Source organism: Halichondria panicea, chromosome 12, assembly GCF_963675165.1.
Source record: "Halichondria panicea chromosome 12, odHalPani1.1, whole genome shotgun sequence".
NCBI lineage: Eukaryota > Metazoa > Porifera > Demospongiae > Suberitida > Halichondriidae > Halichondria > Halichondria panicea.
The window spans coordinates 5,986,517-6,011,164 of record NC_087388.1 but is presented as its reverse complement, the minus strand read 5'-3'; the positions used below and the strand labels follow the sequence as shown (position 1 = coordinate 6,011,164).

General features: G+C 38.8%; 3 protein-coding genes and 3 long non-coding RNA genes across 15 annotated transcripts in view; 3 read left to right on the top strand and 3 right to left on the bottom strand.

Moving 5' to 3' along the window:
- Positions 1-47: 47 nt before the first annotated feature.
- Positions 48-1,774, bottom strand: LOC135345668 (uncharacterized). Of its 6 annotated transcripts, none has more exons than XR_010397789.1 (12): positions 1,364-1,774; positions 1,134-1,186; positions 1,029-1,084; positions 936-969; positions 835-885; positions 698-781; positions 627-643; positions 534-575; positions 437-482; positions 331-395; positions 236-282; positions 48-175 (listed from the first exon to the last, which is right to left on the bottom strand). It is a non-coding gene; the product is annotated as an uncharacterized LOC135345668 (long non-coding RNA). The 6 variants fall into 6 exon arrangements; XR_010397786.1 differs by having other exon boundaries at positions 331-388; XR_010397788.1 differs by having other exon boundaries at positions 627-781.
- A 2,714-nt stretch (positions 1,775-4,488) lies between these two features.
- Positions 4,489-24,648, top strand: part of LOC135345392 (uncharacterized) — a 41,029-nt gene continuing 20,869 nt past the window's right edge. For both annotated transcript variants that reach the window (XR_010397728.1, XM_064542821.1), the window contains exon 1: positions 4,489-4,507. The gene's annotated coding sequence lies outside the window, so the exon portion shown is untranslated. The remainder of the gene's footprint in view (positions 4,508-24,648) is intronic.
- Positions 5,751-6,518, top strand: LOC135345530 (uncharacterized). The gene is made up of 3 exons (XR_010397753.1): positions 5,751-5,825; positions 6,043-6,151; positions 6,318-6,518. It is a non-coding gene; the product is annotated as an uncharacterized LOC135345530 (long non-coding RNA).
- On the bottom strand, positions 6,546-9,082 carry LOC135345529 (uncharacterized). 2 transcript variants are annotated; one of them, XM_064542945.1, is made up of 5 exons: positions 8,708-9,082; positions 7,901-7,972; positions 7,750-7,836; positions 7,644-7,701; positions 6,546-7,591 (listed from the first exon to the last, which is right to left on the bottom strand). In XM_064542945.1, the coding sequence occupies exons 1-5, from the start codon at positions 9,036-9,038 to the stop codon at positions 6,550-6,552; spliced, it is 1,590 nt and encodes a 529-aa protein (XP_064399015.1). In that variant the 5' UTR covers positions 9,039-9,082; the 3' UTR covers positions 6,546-6,549. The 2 variants fall into 2 exon arrangements, with proteins under 2 accessions (XP_064399015.1, XP_064399014.1); XM_064542944.1 differs by having other exon boundaries at positions 7,644-7,836.
- On the top strand, positions 15,820-22,241 carry LOC135345380 (uncharacterized). 3 transcript variants are annotated; one of them, XM_064542800.1, is made up of 10 exons: positions 15,820-16,248; positions 17,162-18,099; positions 18,223-18,757; positions 18,816-18,911; positions 19,122-19,196; positions 19,519-19,649; positions 19,906-20,173; positions 20,471-20,790; positions 20,973-21,038; positions 21,116-22,241. In XM_064542800.1, the coding sequence occupies exons 1-10, from the start codon at positions 15,843-15,845 to the stop codon at positions 22,130-22,132; spliced, it is 3,852 nt and encodes a 1,283-aa protein (XP_064398870.1). In that variant the 5' UTR covers positions 15,820-15,842; the 3' UTR covers positions 22,133-22,241. The 3 variants fall into 3 exon arrangements, with proteins under 3 accessions (XP_064398870.1, XP_064398871.1, XP_064398869.1); XM_064542801.1 differs by having other exon boundaries at positions 17,159-18,099; positions 19,540-19,649; XM_064542799.1 differs by having other exon boundaries at positions 17,159-18,099.
- LOC135345403 (uncharacterized) lies at positions 22,562-23,469 on the bottom strand. The gene is made up of 3 exons (XR_010397737.1): positions 23,093-23,469; positions 22,920-23,023; positions 22,562-22,859 (listed from the first exon to the last, which is right to left on the bottom strand). It is a non-coding gene; the product is annotated as an uncharacterized LOC135345403 (long non-coding RNA).

Here is a 24,648-nt window from a genome sequence, read left to right as displayed (position 1 = left end):
CAGCCTGTATCATACTGTTCTCATGCACAATTTAATAAGCTAGTATATCATGCTTCAAAAGGTCACAATTCAAAGACAAAGAAGACAAGAACAAGATATATTAATTTCTGTTCAGCTACATTATATAATTATGTCTCTCATTATCATGTCCGTGTCTTCACATCCCACGGTGGCACTGCAGATAAAAACAACCAGTTGAACCGTACGTTAACGCCACATAAGTATACTAACTTACTGTATTTATATTCGTCTTGTTTTTGTGCAGATACACAAAGATAGACTCTGAGGAGAAGAGGCTGGGAATTGTACAAAAAATACACCACTGCTTACCGGCGTACTATGAAGTCAGCTTGAAGGGCCGTTCTTCATCTCCGAGATAGCTCGCCAGCTGTACACTAATAATACTTATTCACATAGATTAAACTAAGTTGCTTACCAGGCAATTGTTGCATTCTCTTTATCATTCGTCTAAAAACTTCAATCTATGAGGCATATAATGCATCACCAAACACATACAAAATAATGGCACTTACCTAACACATCCAGACTCCAACTCGGCATGCCAATAAAGAAATCTATTAAATAACATGTGTAACGAGTGCTAAAGATGAAAACAATAAACAAACCTTGAGTTTTGCAACATCTGAATAAGAGTTAGGAGATTAAAAGAAGAACACACCACTGTGAATAATCTTACCGGCGTACTATGAAGTCAGTCAACAGCTTACAGTGTGCTGTACACATTACAAGGGCTCTTTTTCATCTCGAAGATATCTCGCAACTGTACACCAATACGCTATTCACACAGATTACATAGTTGCTGAATTTTCTTACCAGGAAACTGTTGCTTTATTTTTAGTTCATTCTTCTGACAACATCTAGTGTCTACAGAAGCAATAACGTATCACAAAACACAATAGAACAGTGGCACTTACGTAATTAGTCCAGACTTCAACTCGGCAGCATTATCTAAAGTCAATTTGATCGCATGTTTAATATGTGAATGCTAGTGAAAGAGAATAACAAACCTGGGAGCATTCTTCAACACCTCTTTATCAAAAGTGAAAAAACTTCAGATGGGAGCCTACGATGAGGAGGATTATTTCAAAAAGGAAGCAAAACGAAACGTTTACCTTGTAAAATTGGCCGGTGTTCCAGCTTCAAAAGTCCATAACAACGTGCAAACCTGAATTTATAAACATACAGTAGAGGTGAAATTTACAGACCTTTGCTGCCAACTACACTAGAGGTCAAATTCACTACAGATTTGAAATAGTTGTGGAACTAGAGGAACACAAACTGCTATGAGAAAGTTCAATAAAAATAATATAACTGTTATAATAACATGCTGCTACAGCTTCACCTTTTTCTGTTCACAGGTAGACTAATAGTAATGGACTGTATAGTCCTCTTCAAGTTGTCTTTTTGGACCAGCAGCTCCTCTTGTGACAAGCAGCAGGATTTTTTCTTAGAGCTCTGTCTGTCTCATTCTCTTTTTGTAGTCAGGTGACGTCATCCTGCCCCAAGCTAGCGCATGCGCATAAGCTACAGCTGCAACAGCCTGTATACAGGACGTGGGTGCTACGCCCTGATACAGGCCTGTATCCACGGGCTGTAAACAGGACGTGGGCTAACGTCCTGTTTACAGCCCGTGAGAACGGCCTGTATACAGGACGTGGGTGGGCTACATCCTGTATACAGGCCGTTCACGGGCCCGTAACGGCCCGTTTTCAACTAACGGCCTGAAACGGACCCGTGGATTTTTGGCTGTGTAAACAGTATCTAACTATTGAAGGATATCCCTGGTGTAATAGAGTTGCTGTGTGTGTGATATCCCTGGTGTAATAGAGTTGCTGTGTGTGTGATATCCCTGGTGTAATATTATGCTCTATTATCTATGGTATAATACACAATACCACCGGGAGTCTTAGTGTAGAATTAGTTGTTCACTCGATGCCAGGAACGGGAGTTAAATTTAACCACAACACACCCTGCAAATTCTTTAGCAGTTGCAGGGAAGGCAAACTGGGCACAACAATAGGGTCAACATATGGAGGAGTAGTGGATGATGTTGAATGCCTCCTAGGGCTGGACAGCTGACTGTACTATGAGTACATTGGTACCAGGACTTCAGTAAGCAAGGTGCAGGTGCATGTGGACGATGAAAACAGACTCCCATTGTTACCAAAGTAAGTAATGACAGTAAGTTAAAATTATTAAGAACATGTATACGGTGTTTTGGAATCCTTCATTGATTCAATGGCATCCCACTGATTTATTGTTTTGAGCATTCCGCGCGAAAGCAGTAGTTTGGTCAGCAGTATACTTTAAGGGACAAACTTCAACATCTATAGTCTCCATGCATGGTACACGCATACGCAAAGTGGGCTGTCCAGCACACATTCATGTACATGAGTTGATACTTCCCATCATTTGGTGTTTCCATTGAACCCAGCAGCCATTCAAACAAAAAGAAATAAAGGCAACAAAAATTGCAGCTCTAAAGCAAATACTCTTAATGGAAAAGAAAGTGGAGACAACAAAATGTAGTAGCATAATTATACTGTTTGAGATTATCACGGATAAAGGCACTTATTAAGAAAGGTAGGTCGTCACTTTTTATTGGTACCATAATAATGAAAGCACCGCAGGTGCTGATGCCTCGGTGGAGGGTGCCAAAGCTACATAACATAAAGCTACAAGCTAGCTTTTATACACACGATTATAATTATCATGATTAATTTTACTCTATAATATGCAAAATCCAGGGAAACTCAAAGAGTGGGTAATGATCGAATTGTTAAAAACGATCGATGCCAAAAGTTCAAGTCTAAAATTAACGGCTGCAAGTCAGCAGAGCCTTGCAGCTCTCTTCTCACTCTTGAAACTACCAATAGCTAGCGTTCTAGTGCAGAGCTAACTACTAAGTAGAGTAGCAACACTCGGTAAACAAGTTTGGCTAATTAATTATAGATCTACACACATTAATATTGTCACTTGCAATTGCATGTAAAAGATGCACTATAATTATAGTGACACTGTTTGTGGTGAAAACAGAATATCAGCCACAGAAATCTCTTATACTGGTATATGTTCGTGACAGAACTACGTGGAAGAAACATAACACATTCATACAAGCATAACAAGGTTTTGTAGCTTACTCACAAACACGATTACAAATCTGTATGATGTTGACTTTTACTGCTTTGTACGTATACATATGCCGTATGCTTTATTGTTGTATAGCTATAATAACGCTAATACAACACCACATTAATACAATTAATACTACGTTTGTCACTCTCAATTATTTGTGAGAACAACACCATCTTAGATATAGAGCCAGAACATAAAAGTATATTAAAAAAGCGGTGTGGCCAGTACCGTTTAGGTGTAAGGTACTGCTTATTATCCCGTTCCATGGGGATTTCCATCAGTTCAGCTATATATATATTGCAATTGTGGGCTCACCTCCAACCCCATGCACAGTGCATGCATGATGGAGAACATAATTATTATACATAATGACATTAATTTTCGTTCAACTCACTGGCAGCTATATGCTATATATATAGTAGCTAAGTTATCTGCAACTATATAATTATATGACTTCACATGTGCCAATCAGAATAACATTAAAGAATTTAGCATTTGTTTTTTTACTGTTGTATTTGTGTGTTATTGAATTGTGCATGCAATTTATATTGAATGTAACTTTATAGTGCAATGCTAGCCTCTACTCCAGCGGCCTGGAATCGAGGCTAGTGCAATGCATGCATGGTGTAGTAAACAAGCTCTCAGTCACATGTACTTAGTTTTCTCATAAATATCATATCATATATAGAAGAGTCAGGTGTGTTGTACTGGAGTAAGATTAACTGCAACTTAAAGCTATTTTACATTCTGGAAACCAGATTGCATAGGTATGTTATAATTATACTCATTGCTTTGAATGCTACACTTGCATGGCAGGTCTATGAGAGGTGCAATATGACAACAAATATTGTTTACAACGTATTGGTGAGCTGCAACGAGAAGCTAGTTGCTCACCTCGCTTCAAATCCTAAAGGAAATGCTGGAGTTATGTTTCAGAACGGTCTGATATCAGAGGAAACTAATCAGAAAATCAATCAGCTTGAATAGACAAACACGGATAAAGCCAGGAGGCTATAGTGGTAGAATTGCAGACAAAAGTCAAAAGTTTTCCGGAAACTTATGGTAAATTCATCGAAGTACTTCGAGAAAGGAATGAGAGACATAATGACCCCCTCTTATCAGTACTTATACAGATAAGTACAAGGAGTTAGAAGCTGTGGATGAAGCAAACTCAACAGGTATATAATAATACTAGCTGCACCCGGTACCTATAATTATGCATACATGTGCATGAGTGAGCCAAAACCTGGCTTTTAATTATACACACATTAATAATGTTGCTTGCAATTGCATGCAGAAACAACTGAAGATCTGGAAAGCCCGGTAAAAGGGCAGAGGATTCTTGCAACCAGTGAGTGCATCTATATAAATTGTGAGAGACCCCCTCTATAATGACTGTATTTTACATGCCTCTACATTCTTTAATAATTTTATGATTGACAAAATGCATTCTGTCACTATCATTTAGCGGTAAAGCAGATGGAGAGTTAACACAGATACGCTATCATTTAGCGGACTACAAAGGTCAAGCAGGTGGAGAGTTAACACAGTATCAAATGATTTCGTTAGCTTCAAATATGGCTGTGGAGAGTGTACCATCTTGGGTCATATCACTGGCAGAGATAAGTGTTTAAGCTCCAAGCCACCGCAAATTAAAAGATTCACTCGTGATACTGCTTGTAGTAAAAACAGAGTATCACCCACAGAAATCTCTTATAGTAAATTCAAGACGGCCCTAGGTGTTAAAACACAACACATTCATACGAAGTTTTGTAGCTTACTCGCAAACACAATTACAAATCTGGAAAAACAGTGTGATGTTACTGAAGTAAAGCAGTTCGTCCAGATGCTTTTAACACCAGGAGGATCGTATTACAAACCAATTTATCTTAGCCCTTCTGAACAGATTCCATGCATTCCGTGATGTTACCAGCTTTAGCAAATTGTCAGTCTTCCTACTGAATAATTTCTGCTCTTGGTTCAATTATTCACTCATTTCCGCAATACGAAAACAGTTTCTTTTCCCGGAGGATGATCAAATACTACAGAAATACGAGCATTTATTTCAGCAATATGTTAATCGGCGATGTTTTCTATTTGTTGATGACTTTGACCCTCACATTGAATCAGTGGAGATAACATGTAAGGTTGATGTTGACTATTAAACAATCACCTTCAACAATTGGAGCTAGTTTTTATAAAATGCTGGGAACAAATAATGCCACAACACGCTCTGAAATTGAAGAATGTTCGAGAAGGCTGTACTGAGCTGGTGTTTCGAGTTCCAGCATATTTTAGTCATATTTACGGCCAGTTGAGTCCTGAACAGATGCAGTACCTGAAAGAAAATGCATTCATTGAAGTCAAAATTGGTCAAAAAGTATTACTGAAGGTAATAACTATATAGACTCATTTACAATACTAAAGTGGTACTTAATTAATTGCTTTCCTGTGCAGCTAGCTGTACTTTTATACAATGTATTCGTAGTCTAACTCGTACATTTTAATACAGGCAGAAGGTATAATTCAACAAACAAGTTGCTAAAAGCATTTGGCCAAGATGGTGGTGACCCGATTTCTGCCTCAGCCTTACTGAGAGGGCTTGATCCGACAGCTCGTGCACACGTTCCCTCTCAACCCAGATTCACAGACAGCAAGTCAAGCTCTGAGTGAGCCATAATTATACTGGTGATCAGCAGATCACTTTATTTAGCACTTATAGCTATAATGCTCTATAAAAATTATATAGTTAAACTGCAATTTTCAACTTCACAATTTATCTGTATATATATAGTAATAGCCATGCATGTATCAATCTTGTACCACATGCATGGTCTTGCTATAATTATTATTATAATTAGGCTCATGCAATACTCTCCCCCTCAGGCTCTGCAGGCTCAGTGACTCTTGGTCTCCAGTGTTGGGGGGCACAGAGGAATTATCAGAACTGCTCAAATCCAGCCCAGGAATTGATTTCCAGATCAAGCAAGAAGAGGTATGTGTGTACATACACCAGTCAGTACACATCCACCTGTACACTATAATTATATATAGAACAGCTAGTATTATATACTATAATCAGTATACAGAGATCTATCCGCATTTGTATAATTGTTATTGCACAGCTACTCTCCTATAAGTATATTATCTCTCTGCTGTAGATTGACTACCCATGCAATGGGGGCTTTCATTAGTCCAGTGGACTCACCTCCAACCCCAACAGTGCATGAAGGAGAAATTAATTTTCGTTTAACTTAGTGACAGTACAGCCGTATATATATAGTAGCTAAATTAGCTGCAACTATGACTTAATTCACTATAGATGCAAATGTATATTTTTCTCAATATGAACCAATTTAAACCAATTAACATAAAGTGCATGATAATGGACAGTTAGTGCAAAAGCCTAAACTTTGGATAGCAGTAAACAAAAAACACAATACAAATAACAATCGTAAGGAATATTAGAGGAAGATAAAAATAAAAATTAATGCTGGTGTCTGAGTTAACAGCGGCGTAAAAGTCTACAGCTGTTACTTTTATTCCAAGTAATGTAGCACTAGGTGGTATAGAACCAACAATACAGGTTTGCTGGTTGGTATTCGGATATAATTTTATTTCACAACTTAAATCGTCACGAGAGTCTATAGAGCAACCAGCATTCTCGTTTGAAATGTTGTATTGAAGATATGTTCCGAGAAAGTGTAAAGAGAAAGTAGTAGCTTCAATCGGAATGTCTGTGTACACACCGATATAGTAGTATGATGGTTTGTCGAATGTCATGATCATAGCTTGTGATTTGTTGTTCTCAATACATCCTTTGTAATAGAAACTTTCGACTAAAGAAGAGCTTGAAATGAAGTTTAAGAAATTGTTAAAATCATCAAAAACGAGGAGAAATGCATTACAATGACCGACTGAATAGTTTGAGAGGACTTCAGTGGTGATATCTACAGTAAGTGTAGTATTACTTGCCAGATACAACTCAGTAACAGCCTTGCTCTTTTCAGTCAGAGAGTCAAAGCTTGCAGTCACAATCTCATTGATATCAACATCTATGAACGCAGCTGAAGAAGAACAATTCCTCAATGTATAGAAGCTAATGGGGACAAAGTCTGTTCCGTTGGTTGGTTCTGAGAATCTAAGACTATCAAAAGTGGATGGATTGTCGAGTATTCCAATTAGTGGCATAGATTGCCGGTGAATTTGTGCCACAATTGTAGTATTAATGAGTGAATAGCCATCGTACAATAGTGAACCTAAAAAGCCCAGTACAAACAAGAACAAGAATCCAACAAATAAGCTTAAGAAACAATTGTAACATTTGTTTTTATGGGTTAGCTTTTCTTTTGGCTTTGTAATTTCACGCTTTTGTTGAGGTTTTGTTTGGCTTCTTATTTTCACGTTTACTTGGATGTTGAACTCCCTGTTAATGCTGGAGATTAATTAGATACTGGATTATCATCAGTTACACTGAATTACCATACCTATGCAGATGAGGGTCTGAATAACTTGTATCGGTGTTGTGGTCAGGTCCTCCCTCATCTATAATATTACCAGGGTCATCAATAGCAAGTATACTGCACATCATACCAGTAAGGGCTCCTTGCTGACTTGTTGCAGCTGCTCTGATTAGTTTATCTCCATCATCATCGTCCCTGGAGGGTAACTCAGGAAGGCCTACAAGAAATAATGCTGAGTTCTGCATTTATGACTTTTATCATAATAATAATAGCGAAAATACCTGTACCAGTTCCCTCAGCCATGACAAACCCAGGTAATGGTTGTAGCAGGCTCAATGGATAGCTTTCGTATCCTGCATAAATGTGTGATATACACTGGGGCTAAAATTGATTAGTGATAATCTAGTGAGCTCAGTAGTAGCTATACACACTGTAGTCTACAGTCATTTTAGTAAAACTTGCAATATTCTGATAAACTTTGCTGTAACCACAGTTGTAACCACATAGATTAAGCATGGAAAGTCTAACTGCAAGCACTAGTTTTTCTGCACTGCATGTACACTGTACACCATAAAATGACTTCGCACGGCCTCAGAGAACAGCTCAAACATGCCAATGAAGAGAATGTTGTATAAGTGTCCAGGGTTCTCATTAATTTCGAGATAACACTATAATTATATACCCATGTAACTTATTTTCAGCATGCTGTAATGCATGTTGCTTCCCTTTTCTACTAGCCTACAACACTGACATTGCCACCCTGCGATGTATATAATTATAGGGAAACTCGCAAAATAATTATAATGGGTATAACATAACCATTCTCAACGAGTTTTATTGGCATATGGAGCTGTTTTCTGAGGCTGTGCTGAAGTCATTCAACGTATGCTTGCTGTTACATAACTGATATTTGACTTGGTCTTGCTACTGCATGGTTTAATTATATTCATAATCATGTCCTTTCTGTGGTTACTACTGTGGTTGCAGCCAAGTTACACAAAATATTGCAAGTTTTACTAAAATGACTGTATAGCTATATGAAGTAGACGCATAGTATACAGGCATGTGATGGTAGGCAATCAAATCACCGTATTTAGACTCAGCTTCAATCTTTTCATACTCCTCCCGGAGCGACTTCACAAGGTCGCAATACAGCAATTCATTTTTACCGAGAATTAGCAGAAATTTTTCGTAGAATTCTGGATAACACTTGACTTTGCTTTCAATGTCGTCCACTAGTAATATAGCTTTATCTCTTCTGGTTCGGTCTAGCTCATTGATTTTAGCTTTCGTATCTTCGAATATAAAGCGATGCTGGAATAATGAGACAGCCATCTGCTTTGGGTCTTGAGCAATTTCGGAGACCAGCTTTTCATGACAGCTCACAAGAGCTTCATAACCTATGTTCAATTGGGCCATAAATTGTGGTAGTAGATCAACTTTAATAGACAAACAAACATTTAATTAACTTTTGGGGGTGGGGCTCGTGCTGCAGTAGAGAAGACCTTAGAAAGTGGGCGTGTCAAATAATGGAGTAAAAAAGAGAATCCAGGCCGATTAAAAAATAATCAGCCTGGATTCGAGGCTACGCGCGCGGACTGCAGCGCCGGTGGCCTGTAATCGAAGCTAACTCCCACCGCTGGGGGCAAAAAATGATTTGCATTATGGTTGTGTGGCTTGTGTTGTGTTTTTAATTAGGGCTCTGTTTATACTGGGTCAATTGCAACACATGCATTCACATGCAAAGGATCAGTTTGTAGCTATAGATATAAATAATCAATGATTCCAATAATCTTCGTGCAGTCTATGAAGCAACATTTCAAGCTAGAGCCAAATGGAAGCAGATGTTCTTAGCTCTGCAAGTTAACAATGCTACTATTTGAAACTATCAATATATAGATGTCGTGAAGATCCTGATAACTGCTATCTTGAGGGTCTATCAGAGTGGTTAAAAGGTTGCGAGAGAAGCTGGACAGTACGTGTTTGAGGCTCTCTCACGCTCTAGTGTTGGGCACAATGATCTCGCTAAGGTGGTCGAAAGACGTCGTACTAAAGCTACCGGAAATACAGAGTACAGACTGATTTCATCTTCACTGGCTATTAATGGTTAGTCCATGGATGCATGTATTATATTAGCCTCGATTCCAGGCCAATTAAAATACGGCCTGGTACATATTGCAGGGGTGATAGTGCGCATGCGTTAGTTTTTCCCCTTTTTCTTCCCTCATCTATTTTCTATCTTTGTAAACATCAGCTTAGCTCTCTATTGCGTTGTTCCAGAAGGCTTTCACACTAGTCTGAAGCCAGGAGAGGCTCTCATCTACCTCTATGACGGTTGTATGGTCAGGATGTCTTACCATGGATCTGTACAGGCTATGGGAAGTGTATGGTGCCTCAAACTGCTACTCGCGAAGACAACCCGGCTATAGGACAGTCCTAGACGTAAATGAGAGCATCTTTTGTCTTAAAACTAGTGTTCAAGCCTTCTAGACCAACGCTATAGACCGCATAAGCCACAGCTTCACAGAACTCAGTCATAGAGATAAAGTATTACGGAACATATTTTAGTAAACGGATTAATTTCCGGTATAATTTACTAAGGTTTTACGTTCGTGGTACGATTACCCATATTCTGGGTAATTTGAAGCGCATGCGCACTATCACCCCTGCAATAGGTACCAGGCCGTATTTTAATCGGCCTTGAATCGAGGCTAGTATTATATATACCTGCATGCAATTATATCTCAGGATCTGATAGCGGCATAATGGAAATGACCAACATCAGTGAGGTGGATCAGAGAAGTCAGCTTGATATCACATATACAAGTAAGTTAACTCTCAAAAAACATAAGTTAACTCTATTATTATCGCAGATCATGAAAACAAGCTGACATGCATGCACACCAGCATTGAGAATCAATATCTGGTGACAATGGTAAGTTACTCTCATGTGGCTGTGCATGCAGGACAGCCAATTGACTGAGCTATACATTTTCGTGTGAATGCGAAATTCCCTTTCTTCATCAGCATTCAAGGTGTTGCAAATGGTCGTGGCTGTTGACGATAATAATCTTATTGGTTGTCATTGTGGTACTAACAGTGGTGGTCTTAGCAGTCTTACTGCCTGTTCTCAAACTAGAACTATCTCATTCTGATACGTCAACTTCACCTCCACCCATATAATTATATTGCCAACAGCAACTCCGCCCACTACTTTTTCTGAATACCCATGGACAATTAGTTCAGAGAGCACATTTCCTACAGCTATACAATAGACGTCACCGTAGCAGGTGGCACAACTCTAATTAATCCTGCATCAGACCTATACCCATCAATTTAAACAGCATATATCAACTGCCTAAAGTGTCAGCAATCTTCGTTGACCAAACATACCTTTGATTCCTTAATTTTATCTATATTCGAAGGGAGCTGGCTTCCTCGAGGGGCTTTCATTGACTTCACGATCAACGATTGTCAAAAATTAGATGTTGACCATACATTAGTGAATAATTTGATGTGACTGGACCAATACAACATGTTGACGAAGGTTATTATTTGGATGGGTCCAGTCTAACATATTCTATTACCCCGTCTCAAGATATTGTGTCCAGCTCATGTGATTGCCCAGTTACTATAGTGATATGATATATGATTACCTGGAAATATATACCGAGTTTCTGAATCAGAAAACTGGTATACAAACTGGTTTTATCTTTGACTTTTGCTTCAATCGAGACGAGCTGTCTACAAAAATAATTGTTGATAAAAACTCCTATTTATACGCTGGTCTGGTGATCTGTACCACTATTGTACCTGCTACCATCAATCTACGTATCTCTGGAAATATAATATCCTTGCGATTGCGGAGAAATCCTTGAGCAGGTGCACCGTTATCCAACACTACATCAACACATGTACTTAAAATTCACTCTCTAATGTGTACCAGGAAAATAATGAACTGTGTGTTGTTGCTCTGGTATCTCTGAGACTATCTCCTCTTGCTCCTACTTGTACTCCCCCTAACAATGGTAAACAGTGCACTGCTAATTTCTTTGTTTTGGTACCCGCAATAATGTACAGTTTAATTAATAGTTATAATTGGATATAGCTCATAATTATACTATAGTTGTACGTATAACTTTTAGCGATTTGCTTTTAACAATGTGAGTCAGTGACTTAGCAACAACTTCAAGTTATATATCCAATATCCTCATGATTAATACTCTTATATAAGTGGTTTCACGAACTGTTTTGCTTATCTATAGACTATAATACATAATACCGGTACATAAAATAAATAACCCCACCCCCCGCGTGTGCTGACTCCCACGCTATCTTATGCAATAAGTGATTGGATACATATTATGTAGCAGTAGTACATTAACTAGATTTATTTATTTAAAAGTATGACTACCTTAGCAGGCTTCAGAACATTCCCTGCATGGCAAGTAAGACAAAGTAAAGTATACAGCGTTAACTTGATTGATGTCAACACCTGACTGGTACCGCCAGGAAATAAGGGGTTGCCATAGTGTACAATTGGTGGTGGCCATAGCAGTGGCAGATGACCATCTGGGCCACTGTATATATACTGGTTGTGCCTTAATTGGTGTTGTACCTGATACCCTTTTGTGTACATGCTTTGTGTACAGTGAGCCAACCACAATCATTCCAAAAAAACTATGTGAGAAACAGTAAACCTTTTGTAACTCAAACATTAGCTGTTATGGCCGACTCCAAACTCTCAATAAGTTTAGATGATCTTAGTGCAGTCTATGAAGCAACATATCAAGCTAGAGCCAAATGGAAGCAGATGTTGTTAGCTCTGCAAGTTAATAATACTACTATTGAAACTATCAATATAAGATGTCGTGAAGATCCTGATAACTGCTATCTTGAGGGTCTATCAGAGTGGCTAAAAGGTGAAGAGAGAAACTGAACAGACGTATTTAAGGCTCTCTCACGCTCTAGTGTTGGGCACAGTGATCTCGCTAAGGTGGTCGAAAGACGTCTTACTAAAGCTACCGGAAATACAGAGAGTTCCTTTTCACTGCAGCTGGCAACTAATGGTTAGTGCTATACCTGCATGCTCGCAATTACAATCATTATATTATACTCTATTAAGGGTCTGATAGCGACATAATGGAAATGACCAGCATCAATTCAGTGAAGCAGAGAAGCTCCGTTGAGCCCACCAACGGTATATTAACTCTAAGACACTTTTCTTTACAACATGCACTGATGTATGCAGATCACACAAGCCAAACTGACACCAATCATGGGGAAATATCCAGCACTGGCGATCAGTCTCTAGTAACAACGGTAAGCCTTAACTAGCATTACATTGAATGTATTATTAATTCAACTTTTTCAACAGCATTCAAGGCGTTGCAAATGGTCGTGGCTGTTGACGATAATAATCTTATTGGTCATCATTGTGGTACTAACAGTGGTGGTCTTAGCAGTCTTACTGCCTGTTCTCAAACTAGAGCTATCTCATTCTGATACGTCAACTTCACCTCCACCCATCATATACATTACTGTTTCTGAATCTCCATGGACAACATCAACTCCAACTACTACTGTTTCTGAATATCCATGGACAACGTCAACTCTGCCCACTACTGTTCCTGACGATTCTTTAGTGTTTCCTACAATTGCTGTAACAAACATGACTACAGTCCTTCCTGTAATAAACATCACTGTAAACAGCATATACGAACTGCCTGGAGGGTATATAATCTTTGTTAACTCGTTTATCGAGCATGCATACGACTCGATAACTTTCACTGTATTCGAAAAAATCCAGTTTTCTCATGAACTTCTCATTGTCTTCACAGTCAATGATTGTCAAGAACTGGATGTTGACCGTATTGCTGTGAATAAACCGATCTCCTTGAGCATAACTAGACCAATACAACACGTTGACGAAGGCTATTATTTGGATGGGTCCAGTCTAACATATTCAATTACCCCATCTCAAGATATTGTGTCCAGCTCATGTGATTGCCCGGTTATTCTAGTGATATATGATGACCTGGAAATATATACTGAGTTTCTTAAAACTGGTATACAAGCTGGTTTTATCGTTGACTTTTGCTTTAATCGAGACGAGCTGTCTATAAAAATAGTGCTCAATAAAAACTCCTATTTATACGCTGGTCTGGTGATCTGTACTACTATTGTACCTACTACCATCAATCTACGCATCTCTGGAATTTCTCACCAGTATAATATTCGTGCGATTTCAGATAAATCCATAAGTAGGTGCACTGTCATTTTTTATGACAATAACATCAAGTAATGTACCATTTCACTATCTACTAGTATCACTATGACTGAGGACAACGATGAATTGTGTGTTGTTGCTATAGTATCTCCTTTTGTACAAAGTGTACATCTACTTCCTAATGATGTCAGCGGTGGCAAACAGAGCACTCCAAATTATTATATTATGTAGAGATTTTCATGCCATGTGAGTCAATGATTTATACAAGGAAATGTCACATTGTGTTACATGCCAATACTCTTCACAGTGGTTCTAACTGTTATAACTGTTTTAATTTGTTGATCCGCTATAGACTTACATAGCAACTACATAGTTACGGTACATGCATGTCCTCACATATTTGTCTTCAATTTTCTCGGCTACATCGTTACGCTCAACAGTAGGACTATACTGATAAATTATGCAATTTTAGCATAAATAATTAGTCCATTTTTGGTAAAGATCAATCTTCTATTGGAAATCCACTATTACAAGTGGAATAATCACAATCTTCTGTAACCTTAACACAATAATAATTATTGATTGAATGTTTCATTGATAGTGGATCTTCAATAGAAGATTGCCGTCTTATGTCTATATACGTCTTAATTTTGTTTATAATTATTATGTCACATTTTGTGGGAATGATGGGGACTCATTGCATAGGGGGGAAGAGGGGTACTAACATTTGAAGCTCAGCCTTCGGTGTGCACAATTACTCTATGCAAGGCATTGTCCTGGGTGCTATACTAGCATTGTCATAACGGTACTAACATTTACAGTACAGGGTACGTATAACAATGATATGCATGCACCTGTATGTGTGTACTATAGGCCAGTATCTATTACTTTCCTTATTGAGCACAATGTACATTCAATTCAGCCTCGGTGTGTGCACAACTATACCTTTATATGCAAGGCGGTGACTACTAGCATTGACGTGTTCTCTCTCTGGTGTAGATTGACTCCCCGTTCAATGGGGGCTTCCACCAGTCCAGTGGACTCACCTCCAACCCAACAGTGCATGAAGGAAAAAGTATAGTAACATTTTGTTCAACTCAGTGACAGCTATGAAGTATCTACTTATATAGGGGGGGACTCTGAGCTTAAAATAATGTACCATGCCATGCAGGACCTTGTACATTCTTTTACCACATTGTCTCAGTGAAATTGTTACACTGTATACACTTCCAAACCTGTTAGCCTCTACTTCAACATTAGCTGTAATGACACTCTTTTCTGTTTTCTCTGGACCCCTGAGGGAAGTGGGGGATTCCCTCAACAGACTCTCCTGTTCCCCCACTCCATTGGAACTGGCTGTCATTGCTGACACTACTTTTTAGGAGGTACGGGGGGGGCGGGTATGTGTGGTGTTTACAGGAATTGAAATGACCCATGCACACACACATATAGCTGTTCCTCTAACACCTCAACTATCTGAGCAGTAGCCATCGATTGGACGGACTCTACTCTGACTCCACCTTCTCCTCGGTCCAACGGTTCCAGAGGTCCCACAACACTCATCGGAGCACCCCCCTCCTCACACTCCTGGAGAATGGTCTCCTCACACCTCCCACAATACAGTACCTGAGACAAGCACTCATCACACTCTACGCTAACATGATCAGGTGACTCGGAGATGTGTGTGTGAGTACATTTACTGTCTATACTTACATGTATATACAGTGTGTGTAGGGTTAATGGCTTACTTTGCTGACAGTGTGTTCATAATTATAATCATAGTGCTCGTGATCAGATGAGTAGAATAGTCATATTGTTTGATTAAAACTACTGTGTAGAATATGGTTGTACCACATAGCCATCTCACAATTCTAACAGTCCTTAAACTAATATTTATCGTTTTGGGGAACTTGTTTGTCGACTAATTTGTATTACTCTACAACCATGATACACAATGCTAGGTATGGTAGAGTGTGGCAGGTGTGCCATGTGACATGGGATACTGCTTCTTTAAAGTTTCATTCTTAAAGCTTATTCTTCATTTACTGTCAAGCATCATGTCTGAGTCAGCAGAGTACAAAGCAATCAAGGACTGTCACAGCAGCCTTCTTACTTGCATCAAGCAGTCTCCTAAAGATGTCAGCGATCATTTACTCCGTTTTGAGATCTTAGCACCAAACGATCGAGATTATCTTAGGAATGACACTCATGATGCTGGTGACAAAGCACGAAGAATAATGGAATCTGTGCTGCTCCAGATAAAAAACAATCCACTGGTTTTTCATTCATTCGTTAGTGCTCTTGAAGAAGCTGGTAGTTTTACGAAAGCTACAGTGCAAAAACTCATTGATGCATTACAGAGACAACATCAACAGTGCGATCAAACTCAAAGAATAGGAGGTAGGTTGTATAAATATAAATCCTAGATTGCTTTATGAAAACTCAACTCATGTATTGCACTATGTATCGTATAGCGGGTATATTTCGAGGGTATAAATGTTTGTGGTTTTTGCAGATTAAGCTGGACCACGAACAGTTATAACCACGAACTTAATATCCCATGCATGCATGCATGCTGCAAAAGGCTGCTATTTCACGAACATTAAATCCACGAAAACCTTTCTAAAGGCATTTCCGCAAAAATGTATCAAAGAAAGAATCAGGAGAGCAATGTCACTGTGCACACTGTATATACCGTATAGCGGGTATATTTCGAGGGTATAAATTTTGGCGGATGGACCATAACAAAGGATTTTGCGGATTTTATTTTCGTGGTCTGAGTTCCAGCCTTTTGGCGCATGCGCACATCAACATGCAGCTAGCTGTACCTCCACACCGTTACCCTCGAATCCAGGCCTAGCCTATAACGGTGAGGCACCTTTTATTGTCGATAGGTGTGGTCAATAATACTGAACACGCCTACTATTCATATAAATTTTTGTGGGTATAAATTTTCGCGGTAGAGGCTCAATCCGCGAAAACCGCGAACATTTATACGGTAGTGGTTGACTTTAATAAGGCTTGTAAAGGTTGCATTTCACGTGAGTAAAAAGGGTCGCATATACTTAAGTGTGTGCAAAGCATTCACTGATTTTGCATGATTAACAAGATATGAGAGCTATCCAATAAACCTGCTACAACCCTTCCCCAGCCGTTTGGGCTTGTCATGGCTGATGAATAAGATAATTTATATACAACATGCGTAATAATTATAGTGAGCCAATAAATATATCAGATAATTTATACTGATCCAGTAGTTTGTACCACACCATGCATGATAGTGAGCCAATAAATTGTCACCTCGTTATAGCAGATAACGAAGGTCAGGCAGGTGAAGAGTTACAACCAAGATCCGTCAGTACAAGCTTATCTGGATTTGCATCACTCACGGCACCTGATTCTAAATTCTTTAGCTTCCAATGTGACTGTGGAAAGTGTACTATCTTGGGTCATGTCACTGGCAGAGATAAGTGCTTAAGCTCCAAGCCACCTCAAATTAAAAGATGCACTCGTGATACTCCTTGTAGTGATACAGTATCAGCCACAGAAATCTCTTATAAAATGTTCATGACAGCCCTACGTGATGAAACACGACACATTCATTCGAAGTTTTGTAGCTTACTCACAAACACGATTATGAATCTGGAAAAACAATATGACATCACTAAAGTGAAGCAGTACGTCCAGGCGCTTTTAACACCACAAGAATCGTATTTCAACCCAATTTATCGTAGACCTTCTGAACAGATTCTGTTCCGTGATGTTACCAGCTTTAGCGAATTGTCAGTCTTCCTACAGAATAATTTCTGCTCTTGGTTCAATTACTCACTGATTTCCGTAATGCGAGAAGAATTTCTTTTCCCATATGAAAATGATCAAGCATTACTGAGATACGAGCATTTGTTTCGGCAATATGTTAATCGACGATGTTTCTTATTTGTTGATGACTTTGGCCCTCAACCGTCTCACATTGAATCAGTGGAGATAACATGTAAGATTGATGTTGACTTTCAAACAATCACTTTTGATCAAATTCAAAAATTGGAGCTAGTTTTTATGAAATGCTGGGAACAAATAATACCACACCAAGTTTTGAATTTGAAGAATGTTCGAGAAGGCTGTACAGAGCTGGTGTTTCGAGTTCCAGCTTATTTTAAGCATATTTATGGCCAGTTGAGTCTTGAACAGATGCAGCACCTGAAAGAAAATGCATTCATTGAGGTCAAAATTGGTCAACAAGTAATATTGAAGGTAATAATCATATTCACGTTAGACTTGTATAAAGTGGTAGGTATCTTGTTTTATACTCTGATGCAGCTAGCTGTACTTCTAAACAATGTATCCGTATTCTATTCTAACACGCACACTTTACAGGCAGAAGATAATTCAACAAAGAAACTGCTAAAAGCGTTTGGCCAAGATGGTGGTGACCCGACTTCTGCCTTAACCTTACTGATAGGGCTTGATCCGACAGTTGATGTCAGTTCAATCAGGGACAGTGATGGAATGACCCTCCTCCATCTTGCCTGTCGCTGGGATTGGTCAAAATGGGGACTCTTAGTCACCCAATTGGTCGAAACACACCATCATAATGTCTCAGTTGTGAATGAGGATGGAGACACACCTCTTCACATAGCTGCTCGATTCAACAACAGAGGAGCTGCGGAATATCTTCTTGAGCTCAGTGATGCCAACGCTAGAAACAATGTTGGGTTAACTGCCTTTGACATTGCAGATCAAAAGCAACATCAAGAAGTTTTGAGAGTGTTGGTCGAGTGCGATGAAATATTTGCCAACATTCCAATAATAAGCGTTCCAATAATCAGCACTCACGACGATTCTCAGTCAGACGAACCCATACATGGGACAAGCAGTGACTCAGATACATTGCCAATGTCTCCCAGTGCAGGTAAAACATACGTCAATGATTTTGACCGCACATGCATGCATGTATATTGTGCTCACAGATGAATCCACAAGCACTCAAGAGGACGGTTGGAATTCAATGACTAGTGCATCTACAGTGGAAGGTGCCTCATCAGCATTGAGTACCAGCTTAACATGTAGGTTACATACACTATCACTATGAAGTATACTTATAGCATACAATGTAATATCAGTATATATATCCGACTCCCACGCACTTCATAGTAATGCACAAGAAACGGTTATAAAAACCTAAACCCATGCATGATCAACAGCCTTCTTTGAGTGAGCATGTTACTTGACAAACGTACTACGTGAGCGTAACTGCTGTGTCTGCTTTTCCTCAGGTAATTCTGTAATGGAAGATGTGTGCTTGAATACGGAAGTACAAAGTCATGTTCATGATCAGCGCATTACATCTGGTAAGCTGTATCACTTTTTAATAGGATTATGTAATGGAGCATGTGTAAGAATGATGCTATAGTAGTAGAGAAGTTCTAACAGGTTATTTTAAGGTCTATTTGCGTTGAGTTTGCCCTCATAATATACTTCGTATACCTTTACACGGATTCCTTAAAATAAAGGCACTTTTGTATTGTCCATAATTATGCTTTAATATGCTTTAGAGGTAAAAAGTTTTAACCATGCAGAAGTTCCTGCGAAGCTAAATTGACATGCACTGTGGCTAAACTCTACGCAAATATTTTAATGAAACATTGATCTAGTGCTTAACACTTTCTTCAGATGAATTGTCCTCTGTTACAGTAATGGAAGATGTGTGTAAGAAGACTGGAGTGAGGGACCAACAACTCAATCCAGAAATCCCTGAGAGTGACATCATCCTATTAGTGGATAAATCTTCTCACCTGGACAAGGTATATAGTCAGTAATTAGTTTTATCATCCTAGCTGCCTTTAGTTTTATTAAGGGAGGCTAATGATGCATAATAATTATGTATAGAGGGGGGTGACATACATGTATCTAGAGGGTTTGTGGCATGCATCCCAGTAGATACTTACATATAAGAAATGTCACCAGTATCACTCAATTTTATTCTATGAATTATTTCCGAGAGGGGTAATTTTCTCCTCCCCACCAAACGAAACTCTGTTGATTGTTGCTTTTATACAGGCTTTGACAATTAACGATCTACAGCACGTTTTTGAGCAACTTCATGAAAGTGCAAGCTCTCACTGGTTCGATCTGGGATTGGCTCTAGATCTATCTTATCATGTTCTCACCGACATCAATAGGAAGCATCACGACACATCTAATATGTCATGCTTGCGTGAAATGTTGGCTACACTCCTGAGTACACAACACGTAACATGGAGTCTCCTGTCAGACGCTCTCAAAAATCCTACAGTGGGGCTCATCAATTTGGCTGATAGCATCACAGGTAACCATGAGTATATTAATTTGTTCATTTTTGCCTGTGCAAGGTCTTCTTGATTATAATAATAGTGAATTTAGCTGCTCATTATTGTTTGTTCTCCCACAAATAACACCACTCAACAGCTACAACCTCACCCCGAGATCCAGAAGCTCAGGCTATTAATTGCCAGCTTGTTATGTAGATTGATCAACATACATACTCACAGTTTGAGTGCATGATGTTTTATGTTACTGTAATGAATGTGTTTTTACTGTGTACACACTGTGTTACATTATTATATTCGTGCACATGCATACACAGATCAAAGCCGGGCTGAAAGGCATGGCTGTGCCATACGATCAAGAAATCTTCGGAGTGATAATTCAGAGCCAAATCAACAGTGTACTACAATTGATGAGACAACAGATTCTAAAGCTTCTTCTGAATCAGAGTGCATTAAAAATCCTAGACTGTCAATAATTCCTTCTCCCACATACAATAGTTTGGCTCCTTGTTCTCCGCATGTTCGTTCTCCTGCAAAGTCTCTCCAGCTGCAATCTACTACCTTATTGCGAGGTTCAGAAGTCATAAACGAACTCTGCACACCACCCAATGATTCAAACTCAAAACAAGAATATAAGGTAATGAGGTAGCTATAGTAAATTTTCGTGGTTCTTCCACAATTAATTAGTCTCAGTTCATGGTATTTTTTTATGATTCTTTGTTGTGATCTATCGAATTGCGACAATGACCTAAACTGTACACTGTACTTGTACTGTACTATCCTAAAATGATGGTGATATCTCTAAAACTGCACATGCAGCGGGATACCACAAAGGTCAGATGCCTCGACTTTGTTAACAATCACAGTGACGTTTGGATGTCCAAGGTAATTACGTAGCTATTGCATGCAGCAGTGTTTGAGATATTATAACCTCATTAATGTAAATCCCTTTTTCTTTATAGATACTTTGTCGATGCTGTATTCCGACTACACTAAAGAGAAAATGTAACATGTTCTTCTTCTTTTATATCATTATTTTCTTCGCAATGTGTACTGCTTCTGCATTATCCTCCACGATAATATCAATACACCAAGAATCCAATCATGGTTCAGTACATATCACTCAACTGATCCAGCAGTCAGTACTACCTATAGCTCGAGTCAGACCGAATGTAAAGCAGCTAACATTCACTGAGACCCCAAATACTCAGATTATCCCAATTTACTTCAACATTAGCAATTGTGATGATATCAGAAAAGAAAATACCACAATACACGAGGAAGGAATACTCACTCCAGAAGAAAATACTCCAATTTATGAGCTCTACACACAATATATCGCCTCTCTGAGGTTGCAAATTCAAGTATCAGCAGACTATAACAGCTCAGAATGCCCAGTTGTTTTGGTAGTTTATGACAATGTTGACGAATACGAATCCTTTTTGCTCAATGGATCTTGGACGTTCACCTATATGGAGCACTGCATCAAAAATAATAATTTCTCGATCAGTATCATACTTGCAGGAAACAGTTATTATTTTTTTGGCGTTCACTTTGAAGCCAACTCACATGTCATGGGAAACATAACTTATCGTATCAATGGTTGGAATGAGGAAAACTCAACTAGCTCCTTCACAAGCTTTTGCTCAATAACATCCACAACTACAACAGAGTGTAATCACAATTTCAATAGTTTTGTGGACACACCAGAGTTCTGTATCGTAGGAGTTGTTCCCAAACGAAATGCCAGTGATGTAGTAAGGAAAGCAGAAATCCAGTATTCGTATTCAATATTGTCATCAACGGCATTATTATTTTTGCTTGGTTTGTGGCTACTACTAATTACATTATTTCTTCTGTGGCTTTTAGTGCCATTTTTCTACAATTGCTGTAAGAAACTGAAGTACTGTACGAAACTGAAAAAAGACTCAGAGGGATCAGTTGCGTTCCCCAATCGACGTGAATATACAAAACTTTAGAACTGACATTGATATAAAAGTAAATCAAGAAAAAACGAATAGAGTTGCTCCAAAATAGAATTTATTTAGATCATTAACATTTTGGAATCTCTGTGTATTTTTTTTAGTGTTCACGGTGTGTATGAATGGGTTCTGAGCGCTTTTGCGCAAGAGAAAATAAGAGCTCGTTACTAAGAAAATTTCGGGGTCAAAGGTTGCGTCCTGAGCAGCTATTATTATACTCACAACTCGCTCCGAGATCCGGAAGTTTCTAATCCGATAATTAATGCCAACATGCTCGTTTATGACACCTAGTTTTCAGCCAAGATTTTAAAAACTTACTGGCCCCATTCGCTTTATTAGAACATTGTCCATTGCGCAGAAGTTGATGAACTTTTACTTATTGTTAGTGGTTAAAAAATGGCGCTGGAATGTACCCCAGCCGTGACGTCATGCAATTAGTGGTTAATGAATTCCTTGATGCGAAAAACTGCCTACCGTAGGCGTTCTAATTATAGAACCAGCCTTGGTTAGGTTTTTTATAACGCCCGTATACTACCATATAAAATCAATTTTTTGCGTACATTGTAGAAAAATAATTATTTTTTATTGGTTCTATAATTAGAACGATTACGGTATTATAAACCTCATGTTCAGTATCTGAAGGTTGCAAAATCGGTAGTACCTCACTTGCACTAGAGTAGTCAGGTGTCACCTTATCTTCAATATCTGCTGGAACCGTGACATTCTGAGGGTACAGTATAGTACTTTACTTAGTGTACATCTTTCGTACAGTATAATTTTATACCAGCATATATAATGAAGGTGGTATGTCGCTTGTATTAGAGCAGTCGCCAGGTGCTTTTTCATCTTCAATTCCACGTTGAAAGACTTCTGTTAAAGATATATCTCCTGTGGAGTAATTAATTATGTGCTTACACAAGCACAGTATAATATTATAATTAGCTACTCACTAATTACCTTTCTTTCTTATTCGAATATCCGCAACATTAGTATGCTCCCCACGTATGTCAAACTCGTCCGATAGGCTTTGAATACCAGTAAGCAAATCGTAAATCTCATCAGGTTTTCCTGGAAGAGGTAACACGTTCTCTTTAATGCGATCTAATATTCCAGCGATTGTAACTTGATCACGATTCTTCAATATCTTATGGAGCATTTTATGCAAGCAAAAGCAATAAAAAGTGAACGGTTGGCGAACATAATTGCTACCCTCCATGCACTCTGCAAACTGGGTCACCATTTGAAGAGCTGAGCCATCGTAATCTTGCGGTTGTGGTTGGAGCTGATTCATTGCAAGCAATTCTGAGTATGTATGATCGCGTGAGCTACCTTTTCTAGGATTGACTCGTCCAGTTGCTAACAGACTTTATTGCATGGCAGGTCTGTATAAGAGGTGCAATATGACAACAAATATTGGTTACAATGTATTGGTGAGTTGCAACGAGAAGATATAGTTACTCACCGCTTTCGATTTAAAACGAAATGCTGGAGTTTTGTTTCAAAACCATCTGATATCAGACGAAATGAATCATAAAATCAATCAGCTTATCACGATAAATACGGATAAAGCCAGGATGCTAGTGCTAGAATTGCAAGCAAAAGTAAAAAGTTTTCTTATGATAAATTCATTACAATACTTCAGGAAAAGAATGAGCGACATGATGACCTCCTCATCTCCGTGCTTACAGAAGAAATTAGAAGCTGTGGATCAAGCAAACTCAGCAGGTATGCATAATGTTGTTAGCTTTGCAAGTTAACATTGAAACTATCAACATAAGATGTCGTCAAGATCCTGATAACTGCTATCTTGAGGGTCTATCAGAGTGGCTAAAAGGTGAAGAGAGAAGCTGGACAGACGTATTTAAGGCTCTCTCACGCTCTAGTGTCGAGCACAGTGATCTCGCTAAGGTGGTCGAAAGACGTCTTAGTGGACATGCTGGACATACAGTATCTAAAGGGTACAGGCTGAGTTCAACAAATGGTTAGTGGTACCTGCATGTATAAGCAATAATTTTGATCATAATTATTAAGGGTCTGGTAGCATAATGGAAATGACCAACATCAGTGAGATGGATCAGAGAAGTCAGCTTGATCCCACCAAAGGTAAGTTAATGCACCGAGGGACCAATTCTATTTACAACATGCACTGATGTATGCAGATCACGCAAGCCAAGCTAAAACATCCAATCATGGGGAAATATCCAGCACTGGCGATCAGTCTCTGGTGACAATGGTAAGCCTAAACTTGAATGTATACATGTATTCAACCTTTTTCATCATCATTCAAGGCGTTGCAAATGGTCGTGGCTGTTGACGATAATAATCTTATTGGTCATCATTGTGGTACTAACAGTGGTGGTCTTAGCAGTCTTACTGCCTGTTCTCACACTAGAACTATCTCATACTGATAAGTCAACTTCACCTCCACCCATCGTATACACCACTGTTTCTGAATCTCCATGGACAACATCAACTCCGCCCACTAATGTTTCTGACGATTCTTTAGTGTTTCC